This window comes from Nanorana parkeri, unplaced genomic scaffold (assembly GCF_000935625.1).
Source record: "Nanorana parkeri isolate BGI_ZX_2015 unplaced genomic scaffold, ASM93562v1 scaffold2083, whole genome shotgun sequence".
Taxonomy (NCBI): Eukaryota; Metazoa; Chordata; class Amphibia; order Anura; family Dicroglossidae; genus Nanorana; species Nanorana parkeri.
Genome location: NW_017308351.1, coordinates 39,001 through 60,036, shown reverse-complemented (window position 1 = coordinate 60,036; position 21,036 = coordinate 39,001). Strand labels below are relative to the sequence as shown.

The following is a 21,036-nucleotide window of genomic DNA, read 5'->3' as shown; positions in this document are numbered from 1 at the left end:
AGATGACATCTGCCCCATATTTAAAAAGGTAAAGTTTTTTTCTTGAGGCTCCATAAGATCCGGGGGAGGGGGGTACTCGCTACAGAGGTTATATATCTGGGAATTCCCTGAATATAGGTTCATTTTAAAGTACAGGAGGTGGACTGAGGCTGCACAAAGCAGCCGGGCTAAGATCTCCAATAGGAATAGGTCACCAGTGAGACCCTGCAAAACCTATGATATGCCAGCATGTCATCCAGCCCATAAACATTCAAATTATAACAAGATAGAAGTGCGGGAAGGAATGACCCTTCCACCTGAAGAAGCTTTTGCTTCACGGGCTCCAGATGACGTGTTGTAGAGGGCCGTCTCCTGGTTGGATGAGTCTGTGGATGATCTGTCGGACGGGACTGAGTAGAAGTCAGTACAGAAAGAGCGGGGCTGCAGAAGTAAAGTGGTGATACTTTGACCAAACACAGCACAGACCGCTCGAGGACTCTGAAAATCCTATGATGGTGTCTGGCAACTCAGCAAAGATTAAGAAATCTGGAGCTAGAGGAAAGGAATGCGAATTAAGGCCCTGATCATCACACTGTAAACATGAAGGATCTCGCGTGAAGAACAGCTAAGGCTTTGACAATAAAGATCACTCGTATCTGTGTCAGGAATTCTTCACCTTCCATTCTACAAACTAAAAACTTTCCTTAAAGCTTTTATTACCAATTGATTCCTTTCTTAACAAAAACTTATGAAAAACACTCTGAAGTTATGAGGGTCAACAGACATGATAATAAATGGTGACCTTTTGAGTTCGATATTGAGCAGCAGATTGGCAAGGAAGGTAATCCTGTAAAGGGCCGGCTCTTTAGGCTCCCTTCTTCTCCAGGAGAAGTTTGTGCAGCTCATCAGCATCCTCCGTAGTTTTCACTCTGATCAGCATGGTGATGGGGACGGTGGGATTCTTCTCATCGATTGGAGGGTTAGGAACGCAAACAATCATCACATTGTTTTTTCCCATTCTTGAGCACGGCATAGAAGGCTGCACCAAAATGTTCAGTAGGATGTTGCCTACAGTAGATGACAAAAACAAGTTCATTATTATTCTTCATGCCAGAACTTGATCATTTTCATGCTCATCCCCCAAGAAGGGAGCAAATCAGATGTAAACCCTAACTGAATATTCCGTATGCTAAAGCAAAGCGATTTAAGCCATCATATGGTTTTATAAATATTTTGTTTTCACATCTTCATCCATTGTTGAATCTCAGTGCTGCAGCCTCTTGGAAGCCCCTTCCTATTTACATGAACTCCAGCAATGGTTCTCAATCCCACCTCCAACGGAGAGAAGCAGGGAAGGGAAGCATTAGAGGCTGCCGAGCTTGGTCTTTAACCTCCCTGGCGGTATGATTTTTTATTTTTTTTTTAATGTCATTTTTCGGTCTGTTTTTTTTCTCGAATTGTTTTCGTCTTTGTAGTTTTTTTTCTTTAATATGCCGCCGGTTCCGCCCCCCTGCGATGCGTATGCTCGCAAGGAGCGGAACCGGAAGACAGCATCGGCCGCAGAACACAGCGCGGCTCGAGGGACAAGGTAAGTAAATGCTATGCGGCATTCCCGAGTGTAGCTCGGGGTTACCGCTTATGGTATGGAAGAGTAACCCCGAGCTACACTCGGGAATACCGCCAGGGAGGTTAAAAGGAGAACTATGGGGTTAAGGCTTTTCCCCATAGTTCTCCTTAGGGTAACGGGAGGACACAAACTAGCATCCTCCCGTCACCCTAGGCTCAGTATACCGCGAGCTGTAGCTCGCGGTATACTGAGACGCCGCAGCTGATCCCGACAATTATGCCGGGATCCGCCCAGCTGCGTGACTGATAGCTGGCTCTGCCTATCTAGAGGCAGAGCCAGCTGTACCCACCCCCTCCCACGTCCGTTCAACCAGTCAGCACTGGCGGATCGGGGAGGGGGGAATCCAGCCCCTCACCTGTCACGGCAGAAAGCCGTGATAGGATCGAGAGGTGAGCGAACGCCGGTATCGGTTAGCTCACCTCCCGATCTACTGTGACAGTCTCATTGTCACAGGTCGGCTAGAACTATGAGGTGAGTGAAAAGCAATCACCTCATAGTTCTCCTTTAAAGATAACTTGTTACTGGTCATTGAATGTTACTTGTCCCTGAATGTTCAAAGTCACAGGGTATCTTTTAGGTCCAGTTAATGCAGAAGATTGGCCCAATAAATTAAAAATGGCGTGTCAAGCTTAAAGGGTATCTCTAGTCAAAAACTAAAAATACATTTGTATTTCTGTATTGAACTCCCACAACTAATAACCATATCCATCTAGAAGTTTGTACACTTACTTATTGAAGATGCCCATAGGATGGACTTCCCCAATGCACCGACACAATTTCACTCAGCCTTGTGAATATGCACTTCCTTGTGTGAAAACTCTCAGAGCCTGCATTCTGAATTACAACTCGGCAGCTAAACAATGTAACATTATCATTGCGTGCTGGAAGCAATGGATTATGGGTTATGTAGTGTTGAAAAATCAATATTGGGTCACATCAAGCAGTAGGGAAAGAGATGCAAAGCACACTGCACTGGGCATGCAGGAAGTTGGTGACAGTGATGGGCAGATGGAAGGCAGCACTCACTACATAAAAGGGATTTTTACAAGTAAGCTTTCATTAGATTATCAAAGACAACTCTACTATGTATTCCTATTACAATGCCGATGTTATAATAGGATAGGAAATGCTGGGACTGTACAACTCCTTTAACATCACCCACCGAGGTTTGTATCAGCACGAACCAGCAGCTGGGTCTTCTGATCTCCTACTGGTTTTAGGTGAAGCGTGCCGACTCCCTTTTCTTTAAATTCATTGTCTTTCTTATAGAAGAGCTTGCACCTGAAGAAAAAAAAAATCAGTTACTTGTGGAAAACAGATCCCTCTATCCCACAAGAGGTTAGAAGAGAGGAGGTTTAATCTTAGACCCCATTCACACTGAGCGACAGAATCCGTGCGATTTCGTGCCGAGGGGCATTAAGTTACATTGCGCGATAGTGCGCATTTTGTCGCGATACGTAGCGCAACTTTTGGGAGGGACTTCGTCGCTGCTACGTTGGGCTGTAACCAATCAACAGCAGTCTTGATGCGACATATTGCGGTGCAAAAGTGACCCTTCTGTAGTGTGACAAGGCCGTGCAATATCGCCGGTAATGCGCGACACCATTGAGTCTATTGGGGACACATCTGCTGAAAAATAGGTTATGTTCGAGCGACGAGCTATAGGCGACATTGGAGCTGTGAGATGTGAACAGCTCCATTGAAATACATTGGACAAAGCTACATTGAGCGATATTGCGCGGAAATGTGCGCGATTTTGGAGCAGAAATCGCGCAATAAACTGCTCAGTGTGAACGGGGTCTCAGACTGCCCAAGGAGTTGGTTTTTTTTTTAACTGTGAGAATAGTAAAACCTGTGGAATTCCCTTCCATAGGGAGTGGTATCCTCTAATAGCATTAATAAATTCAAGAAACTTCTTGATGAGTTACTTCCAGTAAATATATAAAGGATAAGGGAAGTACTAGGAGCCTATTAAATACAGAGAAACACACACAGGTTGAACAGGATGGACCTGTGTCTTTATACAACCTCACCTACTACATAACTATCTGTTTAGCAGGCTGTCAATCACATCATTAAAAACAAAACATCCTGTGAACAGCCATTTAGTGTAAAATGCCATAGCTTTAAATAGCACATTATAACCCAGCATGTAGCTCTGCCGTTGGAGGTAGTGCAGTACACATAACCATGGAGAGGTCAGCACTAACAGCAGGACAATACAGAAAACATTGGACAAGGGTGAAGGTTACACGTTTCATAATGAAGGTCAGCTCAGGCAGATTCAAATGTGATCACTTTATATTTAACCACTTTGTGTCTGAAGCCATTTTAAAAAAAAGTAACTTTTAAGCACATAATACAATCTGAATTTGTGGCTAGAAAACAGCTTAAAAAACTCCCAAACAATGATATGTTTTCTGAAAACATATGCACAAATATCTGTCAAATCAATACATTAGGGGGGGGGACTACACAAAAAAACACTAAAATGATTTTTTAGTGCATACAAACAGAATACCCCATTTTTGTTGTTGGTTGTATTGGGTAAACACAATCATTTCTTGTGCAGCTTCCCAAACAAGGTCTGTTGAAGCCTCAATTTGAAGCAGTACTTAATCTGGCCTTCTGCCAAAGACGGGTGGTTCGATATAATCCACAAAATAGGATTGTGAACTATCCCAAAGTGTGCCCATCTTGTTGATAAAGTAGCGGTGTGATTGCTGCCGAGCCATAGCTGCTGCTCAGAACCCAATACGAGATAACTATCTATTCTGACATTACAGAGCCTCAGATTCCTGTGTGATTGGATTATCTGGATTCATTCCATGGAGTTGTGGGGAGGCGAGACAAAAAAGGTAGCAAAACGGCATCCACTGAACCAGAGCAAAGCACAACGGAGTGATAGACGCTTTCTACAAGTTACATATAAGTGGATTCTTCCTCATTTTAGGGAAGTGGCAGCAGCAATCAAATATCATTCATGCCCCTTGCACAACTGTTCACCCAGAATTGCCACCCAAGTGTTCACAGCAAAAAAACAAAATAATTTATTCCAAACTGCATCCCGTTTTTCCAGACATATTGGCCACTATCAGTGTATAGACACTGTGGTTTCTATAGTCAAGGGCTTGGAATGCAATCAGAAAGCACAACCTGCCAGTTTATAGTGACGTAGGCCAAAAGGCCCTCCACTGAACCAGGGTGAGGAACATGCATTTATTACATGGAAGAAAAAAAAGTCATGTCAACTCACTTCTTGGAATAGAAGGCATTATCTTCCTTGACTTCTTGTATAACTACTTTAGGTGGTTCTTCTGACTCTTCCCCCTCACCTGTTAAAAAAGTTACAAAATTAAAAAAGGTGAACCATTCACATCACCAAATTAAAATGAAGACAAATTTAGGCAAGTGCATATATAGCAAAAAAAAAAAAAAAATCTTACAGTTTATGATGTGTGGCCGAGCGGTGTAAATCTCAGGACTGGATGGAGAGGAAAACAAATTTGTAAAGCCGACAGTCGGCTCTACAAGTTTAAATAGAGTGCCGGCGGGCAAAAGTCACCGGGAGTCTGTTTAAACAGCCCCGATGCTGGCGACGTACACTGTACGTCGTCAGTCACGAAGGGGTTAAGGACGGTAAATCTGTGTTTTTAGCCAGTTCTGTAAAATTCAGTTCTAAAGACGTCAACTTAACTTTGCATCAGAAACCTGTTTTAGGATCCCAATCGCATGATCAAGGCAAGCCTAGGCACCTGGCGATTTTGATCTCTGCTGCCGAGTTTAGACTGGCCGAGTCTCCCCCATTCAGCAGGGATCAAATCCCTGGGCATTCCATCACTCGACTGGTCTTCATCCCAAAACCAAGGTGCCACCTTGCTGTGTGGGTTTCAGGGAGCAGATGCAGAGAGCTGTTCTTATTTCCATCACAAGGCTCCTTTCATTTTGTGAGAAGCAATCTAATGATTTGCCCAGAAACTGCTTCTTACAACCACTTAAACCCATACAGCTCTCCTTCACCTTTCACTCAGGACTGTAAGCGGCCAGAAGAATTCGGTTGTCTTCAGCAGCTAGGATTTCAAATGTCAATTTAAAGAAGCACTTTTCTATATGAAAAGAAAGAGCTGCCTGTACTGCTCATAGTACCTGACATTTCTCTTCTCCGAGCCATTATAAGGGTCAGAGAAAATGTATGAAAGACCTTAAAAGTGGCCAACAGCAGCTAAAAAAAAAAAAAAAGGAGAGAGTGCTGTGATCAAACTATGGTCAGCTCTGCTATATTCCACAATACAGTGATGGCAGCAAATATGGCCACACACAAGCCAATGCAAGAAAAAACAAATCTCCCAAGTGATCTACAAACTATGGGGGGGATAGTAAAGAGCAGCCATCTCGTCCTCTAGAATTATCATCAACTCTGGTATTTAAATATTCTGCGCAAGCCACGTTGCAAGGATTTCATCCAGTGGACAGGTGTGGGAAGCTCAGATAGGATACATGGCTACAACGTGTAAGAATGGTCACTATCATAGGGTTCCTCAATCTGCAAAATATCATGGTACCCCAATCTAAAATATGTCACAGATTTGAAAGTGACACTAAACTCAGGAGTTAAAGCTTAAAATTACATTTAAGTTCCCCATTTGTGTATCACTCGGCTGTACAACCTTAAATCATCTCTGAATTGGTGCTGACACTGTCCTTCCGTCTGGAGTACAGCAGATGTTCTTGCTGTTTAAAGCTACCATAGGCACGAGATAAGAGCCTGATCCTGATGTTTTCTGGTTTGGGTGAAAACCAATATCTATTGATGACCGGCCAACCACTCTGTGGTGGAAGTCAATTGGACAGGTTAGACAACCTGCCAGTGCCGCCAATTTCATTTCCCTCTCCCACTGAAAGACAAAAGCACTCAGCATGGGGCTGCATGACTTGTATACACCTTTCATATCCCTCTCAGTCACCGGAAGATGGAAAGTTGGCTTTACATTTATTTAATTTAAATCAACCTCATCGTCCAGGTTCTCTTCTCCTTATACAGTGGTACCTCGGTTCACAAACTTAATTCGTTCCACAATTCTAGTTGCGAACCGAATCAAATACTGTATGTGCTAAAAAGTACACAAAAAAGCTTCACAGCCAGTGTGCACAGGTCTGTCTGCGGGGTAGATGGCCGCGGTCATGTTTGTCACCCGATATGGAGGAGTTTGCGAACGGAAGCAAAATTTTGCTGAACTTTTTCTTTGCGAAAAGAAGCGTTCGTGAACCGAGGTATTAATGTACTTAAAAGGAGAACTATGAGGCGAGTGCTTTTCACTCACCTCATAGTTCTAGCCGACCTGTGACAATGAGACTGTCACAGGTCGGCTCAGTAGATCGGGAAGTGAGCGAACACATATCGGCGTTCGCTCACCTCTCGATCCTGTCACAGCTCTCTGCCATGACAGGGGAGGGGCTGGATTCCCCCCTCCCCGCTCCGATTCGCCAGCGCTGACTGGCGGAACGGACGGGGGAGGGGGCGGGTACAGCTGGCTCTGCCTCTAGATAGGCAGAGCCAGCTGTCACTTACGCAGCTGGGCGGATCTCGACATCGATGTCGGGATCCGCTCCTGCGTCTCAGTATACCGCGAGCTGTAGTTCGCGGTATACTGAGCTTAGGGTGACGGGAGGACGCTACTTTGTGTCCTCCCGTTACCCTAAGGAGAACTATGAGGAAAAGCCCTGACCCCATAGTTCTCCTTTAAAAGTCCACCTAAAGCCTGTCGTTTTTCCCCAACATAGTGGTAAAGAGCCATTTTCACTGCAAGTGGTTATGGTAACAATCTTAAATGAAACAGAATGTATTCCAGATTAAGGACACAGTAATGGGAGAAGAATACACTTAAGTATGAGAAGCCACCTATGGCAGGCAGATCACACATTTGAGGAAACCTCCAATATAAGCCAATGGGCAGTATACACCAACCCATAACTGTGACTAGGACTAGTACATTTGTGTGATTGAGTGACTACATTTAATCAGCAAAGATCTAAAACCAAATTTAAGCTAATTTACTGCGAGAATCAAAAGGGAATTCTATTTTTATTTATACCAGTATTTGCCTGGGTGCGCGAGCAGAAAAAAATTGCCGTCTGGACCCGCAGATGCTGCAGTGCCGTCCGTCCGTTTTTTTACTACGGGCGGACGGCAAGAGGTTAAAGCAGACCTAGGAGTAGAGCTGGAAGCACAAGGAACACATTTTGGCTAATGCAGCCAAAATTCGATCTGTTGGTAGCCCTATCCTCTTGACAGAAGTCGATCATTAGATAAACCTTTGCCAAAGGAGCATGGTAGAAAATCATTGGACAAACAGTGCTTGCAGCCAATCACCTGCAAGCACTATTCGGGTATTCCGATAGTGGCCAGCACCACTGTCAGAATTCAATGTACACAGTGGGAGATTCATTCATTCTGTTAGTGTGGATAGAGGAAGCGGGCACATTTTTTTCGTTCAGCCTTTGTGTGTACCCAGCTTTACTTTACCAGTCTGTCCAAAATACAGCAAAGGTATTACAGTAACCTCCTCATTATGTGGTAGTCAAGCAACCAACACTCTCAAGAAAACAGCAAAAAAAAAATTGGCCATTTCAAATTGCAATAGCCAACAGCAAACAGGGGGCTATCCGGCCTCTACTTCCCTAGATGATCATTCCAACTTTAATACTGTAACTTTGTAGCAAGTTACAGGATGAAAGGCAGCATGGAGCTGAGACAGCATCTAGACTGTGCCAGGATTACATGACTGTACCATGTCTGAGCTGGCAACGCAGCCGATCCTGAATGATACCTAAACAAAGATGACAGCAGATGAGGGTATTGTCGGGGGGAGTACGGTGATCTCCGTGAGAGGTAATAAGTACCTGGCAGTAGAACACTTACACATTACTTAGCATGCATGTACGTAACACAAAGACATATATTTGATGCTTTTTGAGGTCTGCTATAAAGTAAACTCTGAAAACATGACATGGTCCAACTGTAGAGGAAAAACTCTAGCTAGAATGTACTTCTTACCCGACGACTCCTTCTTGGCGCTTGCCTCCGCCTGGAAGGAAAATGATGGCGTCCCGGCACTGCTCTTACTTGTATCATTACTTAACAGACTGGTGGCTCCCACTTTAAAAGAGAACGTGGATGCTGTCCCAGTGCCGAATGAGCTGAAATTTGCAGTGTCTGGCTTTTTACTGAAGGAAAAAAGGGAAGCCGATTCAGGTTTCTTCTCTGTTGTAGACTTTGCCATCTGCTCCGACTTCTCTTCTTTGCTGGAAAAGGAGAAGGTCGGCATGGCCTCTGTATTTGAAGAGAAAAGGGTGGGAACGGAGGGGGTTGATTTGGAAGTGCTGTCGCTCTCGGATCCGCTGTCTGTGCCAGCTCCATACTTCTGTTCAATACAAGCCAAATGTTTCTCGTAGTCTCTAAAAATTGGGGTCAGGTCACACAGAGGTGTGGCATTCACATGTTTCACTATCCAGTCCCGTACAGCACTGTTTAGGGACATTAACTGTTTGTTGTATTCACTGGAGCCGCCAGGCTTGCTTGCAGCAGGACTAGAGGTAGATGAAAGCGTTTCACCATTCGTTTTCGCAGTGGTGGAAGCTACTTCTATTGTTGAGGACAAGGATGTTGGTGGGCCATTTGCAAAGAGAGACCCTGACGAGAAAAAAAACCCAACAAACTAATTAGTCATGATTTAAAGCAGAGCTCATATTTGTGCAACTGATAAAAGCTGACCGAAGGTAAAAGTATACCGATCGTGAGAGAACTACAGACACCATTACTGACCTTCTACTGATCAACCAACTCCAATATGCAGAGTCAGAAAAAAAAAGTCAGAAGTCCTCATCTGGAAACTTGCTCCATGTACTGAAGCAAGAGGGTCAGCATGACAGTCAGCTAGCGTTTGCAGGAGTCAGCAATGGCAGTTTCGTGCTTCCCTCAGGTGTAGACTGATACAACCACAAACTATTAAAACCTACAGAAGCCCACTACACCCCTGCACCCCACCCCTATTAATAAGCATCAAAAGTATAACAAATGGGGGCTTTTCAGGTGCACACACACAAAGTATAAAAACCTTACATTTATTGAACATTAAAATGCATATACATAAGACATGTATAGGATCATCATAAAACCAAAACGGAATAAAATATGAGCTCTAATTAATAAAAGTCGCCAGAGTAGACCAAGGCAGCTATCAGCATACTCAAATATTCCTCCACAAACTAGACCGCAAATGACTTGTGTAGTCCCCACAGGTGATTTCCTGTTTCAAGGTCAATTTAGTTGGGGTCTTAAGCTGGCCATACACCTATAGATTATCTGCAGATGTTCAATGATCAGATGGAAAAAGTGCAACAGATTCCTCTATCTACGCTAAACTGTGTGGATGGAGGAATCTCCCGCTGGGCCAAGCTTCAGTATCTTGCTAGTCGGCCCCGCTGGCTCTAAAAATACCCGAACAATGCCTGCATCCAGTGGGAGATTCCTCCATCCATAGAGTTTAGAGTAGAGATGGGGGAATCTGTTGCACTTTTGCCATCTGACCGTAGAAAATCTATAGGTGTATGGCCAGCTTAATGCTGCAACTTGGTCCTCATATTCATGCTACGTGTTTCACCCCCAAGGGGCTTCCTCAGAAAACTGCGATCTATATACTGTCAGTGAAAATGCAAGAAAGAAATTACTACATAATCATTCTAACAGAAACCTATATAGCAAATACATACGTGTCAAATGCACTTACAACTTTGTAGAGCCCAGCTGCATATCACCACAGCAGGAAACGTCTATGCCGGGTGCCACGGAGAGGAAAGAAAGCAACCAATGACACCCGCCTATAGTCTATTTGCCTATAGTCCGACCTAATCATCAATATTTGCTTGATCACATGGGAATGTGAATCCCCATTATAAGAAAAATATAGCACAATGTATAGCATGAGCTAGTCTATGGAATATAAACCGCTGAACTGCCTCCATAAAACCAGCCTGCTTGAGGAATTCAGCGGTTTATATTCCATAGACTAGCTCATGCTATACATTGTGCTATATATATTTTTCTTATAATGGGGATTCACATTCCCATGTGATCTAGCAAATATTCATTATTCGGTCAGACTATAGGCCGACAGCGGGTGTCATTGGTTGGTTTCTTTCCTCTCCGTGACCCCCAGCACATACGTTTTCCTGCTGTGGTGATATGCAGCTGGGCTCTACAAAGTTGAAAGCGCATTTAACAAATGTATTTATTTGCTATATAGGTTTCTGTTAGAATGATTATGTAGTGATTTCTTTCTTGTATCTTCACTGACAGTATATAGATCGCCGTTTCCTGAGGAAGCCCCTTGGGGGTGAAACACATAGCATGAATATGAGGACCAAGTTACAGCATTAGACCCCAAACTACATTGACATTAAACAGGAAATCACCTGTGGGGACTACACAAGTCATTTGCGGTCTAGTTTGTGGAGGAGTATGCTGATAGCTGCCTTGGTCTACTCTGGCGACTTTCATCAATTTGAGCTCATATTTTATTCCGTTTTGATTTTATGTTGATCCTGGATCCTATATATGTCAAAGTATATGCATTTTAATGTTAAATTTAACAAATTTAAAGTTTTTATACTTGTGTGCACCTGAAAAGCCACAATTTGTTATACCTTTTAATCCGTGATAAACTTTTAAACGATGATGCCTGCTATAAATTAGTTGCATGCAGCACAGCCCCCCCCCCACCCACATGCATTGCACAAAATAATGTTTTTGTTTTAAAGATTAGCACATTGCAACAAGAGTGACCCGGGCCTTGTGTCCTGATTCCCCCTATACCGCCCATGCCCCCCTCTCCTGTTGGTTGGTAAGAGCACACAATACAAATGAAAAAAATAACTCACCAAAAACAGGTTTGCTTTCAGTTGTAGACTTTGAATTGCTGAACAGGGATGTGTCACCGTTTCCATTGGTTAATCCTTGAATTGGTTTAGGTACACTTCCAAATCCAGTAAATGATGCTCCAGAGGATACCAAGCCTTGAAAGCCTTTGAAGGCTCCTCCTTTTTCGGACTAGAAGGAAAGGAAAATGCATTTATTGGTAAAGCTCCCAGGATCCCTCATGTGACCTAAATCCTAGATCACAGGATTTCTGGCTACCAGACAAGAACAGAAGACATTCTATAGATGACCTTTGTTAGACAAATGGGTCTTCACAGCTGCACTCTTCAGCCGTTTTAGCGCATGTTTATATATTCGTCTTACTGCTAGCAATCAGCTGTACACTATATACAGTATGTGCATTTCCTGTATCCTTTTTATATTGACCAGCACTGCCGTGTGTATTATCTGGCACCCATGGTTTTGTTTTTTTTGCATTCCACTACTAATTTGCATTCTTCGAACACCTTATTGCTCTTTTCTTTCCCAGTCTTCTTACAGTGGCCATGTTTACTAAGGGCAGATAACTAGCTCTCCCATGACTTCCTGGATTTCTGGCACGTGTGACCATGCACATCATCTCAGGGGAGGAAAATGCCTTTCCCTGAGATTACAGATGAGATTTCCCAGCAATGCTCTGCTGATGACAAGGCAATCCTAGTGTGCATTGCTTTGGCATACTGCCAAAACAATGCACACTTTCATTTTGCCCTTTCAAAGCAGGAAGTGAATGCTCTGCAAGTGTATTTCAAAATCACAGCATTTTACACCTGACATGTCTGTTATTAAATCATACATAGAGTGATGCATTGGTAGAATTTGATTTTTGAGTATAAAGCTCCTCTTTAATGCAAAAGGCACGGAGCTTGAAATTCTGCAATGGGTTGGAGTGCATTCTCACAGAAGTTCCAACTCCCAGCTTTGCCAAGAAAGGCAAACGGTGATATGAACTACGCCTCCCAGAAACAATGCCGGTCCAGGTAAAGTGTATTTGTTGAGGGGTTGTGGTTGTGGGTCAGCTTGGTGTATATAGCTTTCTACAGCCATTTGTACTAGGAAATTTCTGGGAAAAGGGGAGGAGAGGTTGGCAATAGATATGTCCTGTTTTTAAAAAGACTACCATTACACTTTAATTCTGCACAGAATATAACTAAAGATTAACATTTTAGAAGTGAGGGAAAAAAAAAACAAAAAAAAAAAACACCCACACAACACGAGGATTGTTGATTCTGGGAATATCCAATTGCCTTATGGTACCAGGAAGGACATTTTCTTCCCCTGTTGGGGCAAATTGAACCATGCGTTATAGGAGGGGGTGCCTTCTTTTGGATCAATTGTGAGCATAGGGTGGTTTTCCTTTCCCCTTACAGGTTGAACTTGAAGGACTTTTTTCAACCAACTATGTAAATCCCCAATATCGCTCCTGCCTGGTCTTTTAAATATACCATTGGAAGCATTTTGTTATACCTGGTATACGAGTGCAAAAAAACTTGTTGGATCTTGTCAAACATTTTGAGTGGTCCTGTGCTCTCTGCCTGTGTTATCTCAAAGAGGCTGATTAGCCCTCCTAACCCTCTTATCTTGGACTACACAATGAATAGCCTTTATGCTGTAGAGATCTGAGAGTACGAGCGGGTTATTACTTCAGCAAAAAAAACATAGGAGGGCTGAAATAACTCAGTCCACAAAAATGCTGTGGTGTCAGCCCGCAACAGGACTAAAATGTTCGATTTTTATTTTATTTTTTCCCGCTTTTGGCCTAAACAGAAAATATCTATCAGATTCCATTAGCATGGCTGAAGGAAATGCCCACTGTGGCTATTGTATTTTGACAGTCAGCTCCACTGGATGTCAAGATAACTGATTTTGATTGAATGCAGGCACGGTTTAGCCGACAATTTACCTCCTAGCTTCAATCGAAGGTTGTTGGGTGAAGGTTGTTGTGAGGCAGCAGGCAGGGCCACACACTGAGCGAACTGATGAATTGGCTCAGTGCATAACCAGCTTTAGAAGCGTAGTGCATTTCTGCTGATGTTATTTTGTCTTGATATACAATTAAAAGGTAACATAAAAAAAATACATAGGCTTTTATTGCCGACCTTCCTCCCTCCGGCAGACTCACATGGGCGGATTGCCGTAAATAGACTGCTTTCTTTTTCTGGTCGCGCGCACAGGCAGAAAAAAAAACAGTCCGTTGTACACAGCCGTTACCAGCTGTTTTACATGCAAGCGATCAGCGGCTCTATAGCCTGCTGATCGGTTGTGTGTGCTGTCTGGCTGCGCACCCCCCCTTCTGCTATAAATCCCACCAAAAGAAAGCTCTATCTGTATACTGAAAAATGGCCTGGCCAGGAAGGGGGTTTAACACCGCAGACTTCAAGTGGTTAACAGGTATGTAGACCAAGACTTTTTTTTAAGACTCAATCTAGGAAATGGGCACAAATGACACAAGGAATGTAGAATAATTACACATGGAAAAGGGAAGCTGTGCTCACATGTGCAGACATGCGGCTAAACAGCATGCCAGAGAAAAGCACAAAATGAACTTTACTCTAGCATGGTGTCTGACTGCAAAACATCACCACATGAGAGTGCAGAATTCATCCATGCTGTATATCCAGAATTCTGACTTCATTAGCTGCGGGTTTGCTTTCGGATCGGGACTCTGAAGGTATTAGAGGGAAAGACAGCCAGTCAATTAGCATTTTAAGAAGTCAGCCATGACTACCCCTGGATCTGAATCCACGTGTATGCGAGTTTAAAAAAAAAATGTTTGTCTTTCCGCTGAAGGGTATTACAGCAAAAGACATTTTAGACCATTGTGACAACAGTTGGGGAACTGTTATGTGTTCCAGCATGACTATGCCAGCTCCATAAAGACATACGGGGCGATTCAATCAAGTTTTTGTAACAGTTCTTGCGTTATGGCTGTATCTAGAACAGGTACATGAATCTGTTGCAGACAGCAACACTTTTTGTGCTGAGGCGTGACAGAATTTGGTCCAAGACACTCTTTATGAATTCCAGATATGGTTTGATGCTTTTGGTGCAGAGGAAGTTAAAGTGACACTAAGCTCAGGAGTTAAAGGAGAACTATGAGGCGAGTGCTTTTCACTCACCTCATAGTTCTAGCCGACCTGTGACAATGAGACTGTCAGAGGTCGGCTCAGTAGATCGGGAGGTGAGCGAACACATACCGGCGTTCGCTCACCTCTCGATCCTGTCACGGCTCTCTGCCGTGACAGGGGAGGGGCTGGATTTCCCTCCTCCCCGATCCGCCAGCGCTGACTGGCGGAACGGACGGGGAGGGTACAGCTGGCTCTGCCTCTCAATAGGCAGAGCGCGCTGTCAGTCACGTAGCTGGTCGGATCCCGGCACAATTGTCGGGATCCGCTTCAGCGTCTCAGTATACCGCGAGCTTCTGCTCGCGGTATACTGAGCCTAGGGTAACGGGAGGACGCTAGTTTGTGTCCTCCCGTTACCCTAAGGAGAACTATGGGGAAAAGCCTTAACCCCATAGTTCTCCTTTAAATCTTAAAATATGCATTCAAGTACCCCAACTAATAACAAAAATGTATCTTATTTGTGTATCACTCGGCTGTAGATCCTCAAATAATCTCTGAATTGGTGCTGACACTGTCCTTCCGTCTGGAGAGTGGCTAATTTTGTCCCCCATGGTCCCTGTGTATGTTGTAAAGTAGCCACCGCTCCAAACTCACTCCTATGATGGACTCCAGGCACACATTTAGTTTACCAATTTATACAGAGACTGAGCTTCAGAGATCCAGTGTGGAAAGGGGACAAATGTCCAGAAGGACGACCATCACTGCAGCCCTCCACCGAACTGGCCTTTATGGCAGAGTGGCTAGACACACACGAAAGCCCGCTTGAAGTTTGCAAAAAAGCAAATAAGGGACTCTGACTGTGAGAAACAAGATTCTATAGTCTGATGAAACCAAGATTGAACTGTTTGGCCTCAATTCTAAATGCAGGGGTGTGGAATTCGTATCGCCCGACGCCCGGGACATGTAGTTCCGGGCGCCGGGCAAGTTGTTTGGTCACTATTTTAGCCCTGCTACGGACAAGTAGCAGGGCTGGGTTTTTTTTCTTAAACGAGCGCCGAGAGCGGGGGACGTGGACGGAGCGGGGGCGGATCGCTGACAACTAGGGACGGAGCGGAGGGCGTGGAGCCATGACGTGGCAGGGGGCGTGGAGCCGTGACGAAGCCAGACAGTGGAGCTGTGACAGGCTCTGTCACCTCCCTCAGCCTCTGTACCCGGCGGCTGCTGCTCGGTCCTAAGTAAATAAAAATGTTAAAAATGAAAACCAGCCCCGCTGTCCCCATCTGCATGCGAATAAACACGCAGTGTTTTCAACTGCAATCGTGTGCAACCGCTCGGGCAGGGCAGTATTGCAGCAGGAAAACGCACAATCTGCCTGGCACGACTGTGGTGCCATTAGAAAATAATGGCACTACCAGCGCAATCGGCAGTGGTGTGCGATCCGTGACTGCACGGTCATCATGCACGAAACCGAGCGGATGGCTGGGTGGTTACGGAATCGTACACCACCGCCGATTGCGCTGGCAGTGCCATTATTTTTTAATGACACCCCAGTCGTGCCAGGCAGATTGCGCGTTTTCCTGCTGCAATACCGCCGCGGGCGATAACGGTTAAAAACAGTGCACGGTGCATGTCGTGAAAATAGGTACCTTTTTTCAGCGATTGCCAAGCAGATGTAACCCCATACATGCGCATGCAACCGCACACGATCGCACGTCCTGGGAATCCCCAAGTCTGCACCAACCCTAAGGCCCCGTTCACATGTAGCGACTTATCGCGCATTTTTGCCGCTCGATATCGCGAGAAGTCGCCAGCCAATGCTATTCAATGGAGCTGTCTTAACTCCATGTCGCTCGTCGCTTCTACCGGACCCTTTTTTCAGCGGATTTTGCGCGATTTTGCTTTTTTTCTATGGAGCCCGATGGAGAAGGTCGCGCTACCGTTGCTGGATCGTCGCCCCGAAAGTCGCGCTATCCCGGCCACTGCAAAGGTATGTCGCTACATGTGAACAGGGTCTAAAGGGTAAATTCACTTTCCCAAGTAATTTGGGAAAATGGAATTACCCGCACAAATCTCCCTCCCACTATACTTACCTTTTCGGCAAACCGTCCTTCCCGTCCACCAGTACGGGTGTACTATCTGTACCTGTATCTGGACAAGTAGATTCGGCCCCCGCTTTAGTCCTTGGACAAGTAGTTTTTTCTAAAATGTCCACACCCCTGTAAATGTTATATCTCGAGGAAACCAGGCACTGCTAATCATCTGCCCAATACCAACCATCCCAACAGTGAAGCAGAGTGGTGGCAGCATCATGCTGTGGATGTGTTTTTCAGCAGCAGGGACTGGGAGACTGGTCAGGATTGAGGGAAAGCCGAACGTACAGAGATGGCCTCTATTAAAACCTGTTTCACAGTGCTCAGGACCTCAGACTGGGCCGAAGGTTCACCTTACAACATGACAACGATCCTAAGCCAAGAAAACACAGGAGTGGCTTAGGGACAACTGTGAATGTCCTAGAGTGCCCCAGCCAGAGCCCTGACTCGAACCCTATTGAACATTACTGGAGAGACCTGAAAATGGCTGTCCACTGACAGTCCCCTTCCAACCTGACTGAGCTTGAGAGGATTTGCAAAGAAGTTGCAGAAAATCCCCCAATACAGGTGTGCAAAGCTTGTCACGTCATACCCAAAGAGACTCGAGGCTGTAATTGCTGCCAAATGTGCTTCAACAAAGTACTTAGTAAATGGTCTGAATAAGTACATGAGATATTTCAGTTTTTTTCTTTTTAATAAATTCACAGACATTTCTGAAATTCTGTTTTCACTTTGTCATTATGGGGTACTGAGTGAAGATTAAGGAGGGAAAAAAAGAATTTAAAACTGTAGTATGAGGCTGCAACATGACATAATTGAAAAAAGTGAAGGGGGTTTTAATACTTTCTGAATGCACTGTAGGTGTGATGGTCAGGCATCCACAAACTTTTAGCCATAGAGTGTATGACGAGGAGGAGACTTACATCACTTCCAGTGTTCCTTCTCTTTGCTTTCCTAATTTCCCTGTTCTTCAGAACATCTTTACTTGCTACAGAGAAGGTTCCCGCCTATACAGTAAAGAAAAAACAACACAGATGTAATAACATGTTTTAGTTAGACCTACAACTAAGGAAAATTGGTATAGTTTCATGGAGTAAGAAGATGTTTGAAAGGCTGGACAAACCCTCAAGAGCCAGGCAACGCTTCTAAAAAGAAAATCAAACTGGCTACTTAATTGTGCATTGATTTGTCCAAACCAAAACATTATTCAAGTCTGGAAGCAGTGCCAAAAAAAGAAAAAAGGAGGCAGATCACAAAAGGACTATTCGCTGGTTATGCCTGTGGTATCCCTGCAGCTGATCTTTTCCTTCATAACACACCATGCCTTGTTCTCCAATGTGCCCCTGTGTGGAGGCGGCTATCTAGGTAGAAGGCAAGGAGAACAGTTTGCAACACAGTAGTGATTTCACCAAATCACACTCCAAATTTGGTGAGACTAGCAGTCAGAAGCAGCAGTACCTTCGATCTCACACTGAAGATATACAGCCTAGACATACTCGTATACTAGAAAGTGAACTGGTATTTTTCATGAGGAATTCCAGACAAAACGTAAATTTTTCAGGTTCTGCGTAGAACAACTAACATGTCTAAATGTTTCCTATAACATAGCAAATCTTCACTTTCACAGTTCAGTTACCCTTTAATAGCAATTCATATTTTCACAAAGCTATTAACTAAAGCATGGCAGAGCTCTACAAATCCCAACTATCACCATGTACAAAGCTCACTTACATCCTCCGCTTCTTCTTCTTGATCCCAATTGCGGTCGGTCAGCTCCTTGTCAGCTACTCTTTTTGCCATGTTGCCTGCAATGAGGATCATTCTGGAATAAGTTTTTTTTCTTCACATAAACATGACTTTACAAACACTTCCACAGCTGTATAGCCAGAAAATACTACTGAAGCAATTTTCTTTTAGAATTCTGCAGAAGACACAATAAAAGTGCATGTCTTGAGCACATATGAAGAGTAAGTGCACTTTATAACAAAGTGCATGTATCCTTTAGGACTTTCCAAGCTCCTTTTATACATTTAGAACATCTCTGCAATACAAGTACATCACTCCACCTTTTATTCCTTCAAAAACCCCTGCAAGCACAGAAAAATAAGCTTTGATCCTGCCAAAAATCCAGTGAGATTGTTTTAACTTCCTGCAGTGAGCTGACAACACTGCCTCACTGAAATTCCAGGTAATGTTGTCAGTCCTGCCCACTTTTCCACCGCAGAACACCTGCCCCTCTTTTTCCATAAAGTGGAGGTGTTCTGTAGTTTAACAGGGTGAACCTCAGCCAGGGCTGATAACATGGAGTTTTGTGAATAACCTCGACTGGTGCTCCTAACCCTTGAAGCCATAGTGGCCCAAGTGGAGTCAAATCACGAGGCCCTTTAGTGCACTCGTCATGCAGCTCCTTTCATAAAAGGACAGGGATGGTCCATGCGCTGTGTTTTGGTTTATTGCAAGCAGTGATCTATTGCTGAACATCTGCATGGTGGTTCATGATTAGATCTGCACTATGCTACACCAACACCTGTTAACCCATCTAACACAACCCTCTCCACGAGTTGACAAGGCTACTGCTCCTCCATAATACAGTGGAAGAGTGAGCCTTGCCCTAGGACAGGAAGTGGGTTACTGGCCAGATCACCAGGTGAAAACTTGAACAAAACCTTAAAAAAACAAAGAAAAACCAACGAGTGGTAAGTTGCAAAATATGGCATTCTTGTTCTTGCCTTTGGATGCACTACAAAGTGATCCTGTGGTCCAGAGCTGGAAAAAAACCTGTGGAACTCCATTATGCAAACCAACCTGACCTACTACTACACTGAACTGAAGAGCTTGGCCCACCCGCTTTGTCACACAGATCTTCCTATGTTTCACCAACCAGTGCTTGATAGATTAGCATGAACTTTTAGGATTAGATTCTGCCAATCATTTAATAACTCAGCATATTGTGTTCTGGGATCTATCCAGCATGTTTAAAGGGTTGTGGGTTTCCTTCTGAGAGGTCAAGATATTTGAAAGAACTAGCGCACAATACTGGAGAAAAACCTCCCATATAGCTTTTATCTTCAGCACAGACTGCAGCATTCTCAAGCACTCCGATTCACATTGGCACACGCCCCACAACCACCTATGAACCTCGAGCTGAAGTCCATCTGTTAAGACAGTCATCTAGTTTTAATTTCCCTTACTAAGGAAAGTGTTAGGCCGCAGCAGCAGACTTTTTTGCAGGCAATACTAGCAATGAAACAGCAAAGGGAATTGCTGTTGCAATATTATAACAAACATCTCAAAGCAGAACTAAAACATATATGACTGAACTAGTCTCTTCCCCAGCATTAAGCCCCATTCACTAGGTCCAGTCCTACTTCCCAGGTATTTCTGGAGATAGGCTTCATAAAAACCACCATTGCAAGTATTTTGTTACATCTGTTTGAGAAGTGCAAAAAAAACTCCTATTGGTCCTGCCAGAAATCTTCTGAGCGCCAATGCTATTTGCCTATGCGGTTAGTTAACATTGTTCCCAGCTCTCACTTGACTACAGAACACCCCCCGTGCTATGGAGATGAGGAAAAAGGGAGGTGTTCTGTAATATTAGCAAGCATCCTGTCCTAGGGTAAAAATTCAGCTCCTTCATACATACAGAGTGAGCACTATCACAAGCAAGGAGCTCCGGTTTAGACCGAGCCTGGTCTGAACCAATATAACCGATCCTATAAACACAGAAGTGCCACCAGTCACCTGCCCAATCAGCTGGAGGTCAGGGCACATAAACAAAGGGGCAGGACACCTGACCTTATCTGATCACATGCTTATATTAGGTCTAGGTCATTCACCAAATATAGGCATGTGGCCATATAAGGTAAATTATGTCACTGCATCTCACCCCTTGGCTTACTTGCAGCTGCAGAGAAGTTTGGAGGAGCTCAGGCCTGGACCGGGTTCAGTCCCAACCTAATTATCAACAGCAAGTGTGTGACAATGAAGGAAAAAAAATCCAATGTAGCCACCACATGTCCAGGACGTTAGGAGCATGCTGGACTTCTGAGTGATTAACATGTACTTTCCTATACTTGGAGCATTCTGCAGAGACAAAACACAGGAAATGTGCATGCATGGCAGAGATGTACCGTATGTTACAAACAAGACACACAGGTTATTGCATATTTGCTGTAGAACTCCCAATGTGACCTGACAAGTAGACATGTAATCTGGTTCCACCCCGCACATAATTAGGACACTATAAAAATAAAACTAGGAGCTGAACGCAGATGATGTCATGCACACAGCCCAGAAAAGTGA

General features: G+C 44.2%; 1 protein-coding gene across 1 annotated transcript in view; it reads right to left on the bottom strand.

Moving 5' to 3' along the window:
• Positions 1-320: 320 nt before the first annotated feature.
• The window catches only part of NUP50 (nucleoporin 50), a 22,103-nt gene continuing 1,387 nt past the window's right edge, over positions 321-21,036 (bottom strand). The window contains exons 2-8 of the mRNA XM_018572605.1: positions 18,466-18,556; positions 17,658-17,741; positions 11,543-11,711; positions 8,661-9,296; positions 4,863-4,941; positions 2,769-2,887; positions 321-1,047 (exon numbers count right to left, since the gene is read on the bottom strand). Of these exons, the coding sequence (XP_018428107.1) occupies positions 845-1,047; positions 2,769-2,887; positions 4,863-4,941; positions 8,661-9,296; positions 11,543-11,711; positions 17,658-17,741; positions 18,466-18,555 (1,380 nt within the window). The 5' untranslated portion in view covers position 18,556 and the 3' untranslated portion in view covers positions 321-844. The remainder of the gene's footprint in view (positions 1,048-2,768; positions 2,888-4,862; positions 4,942-8,660; positions 9,297-11,542; positions 11,712-17,657; positions 17,742-18,465; positions 18,557-21,036) is intronic.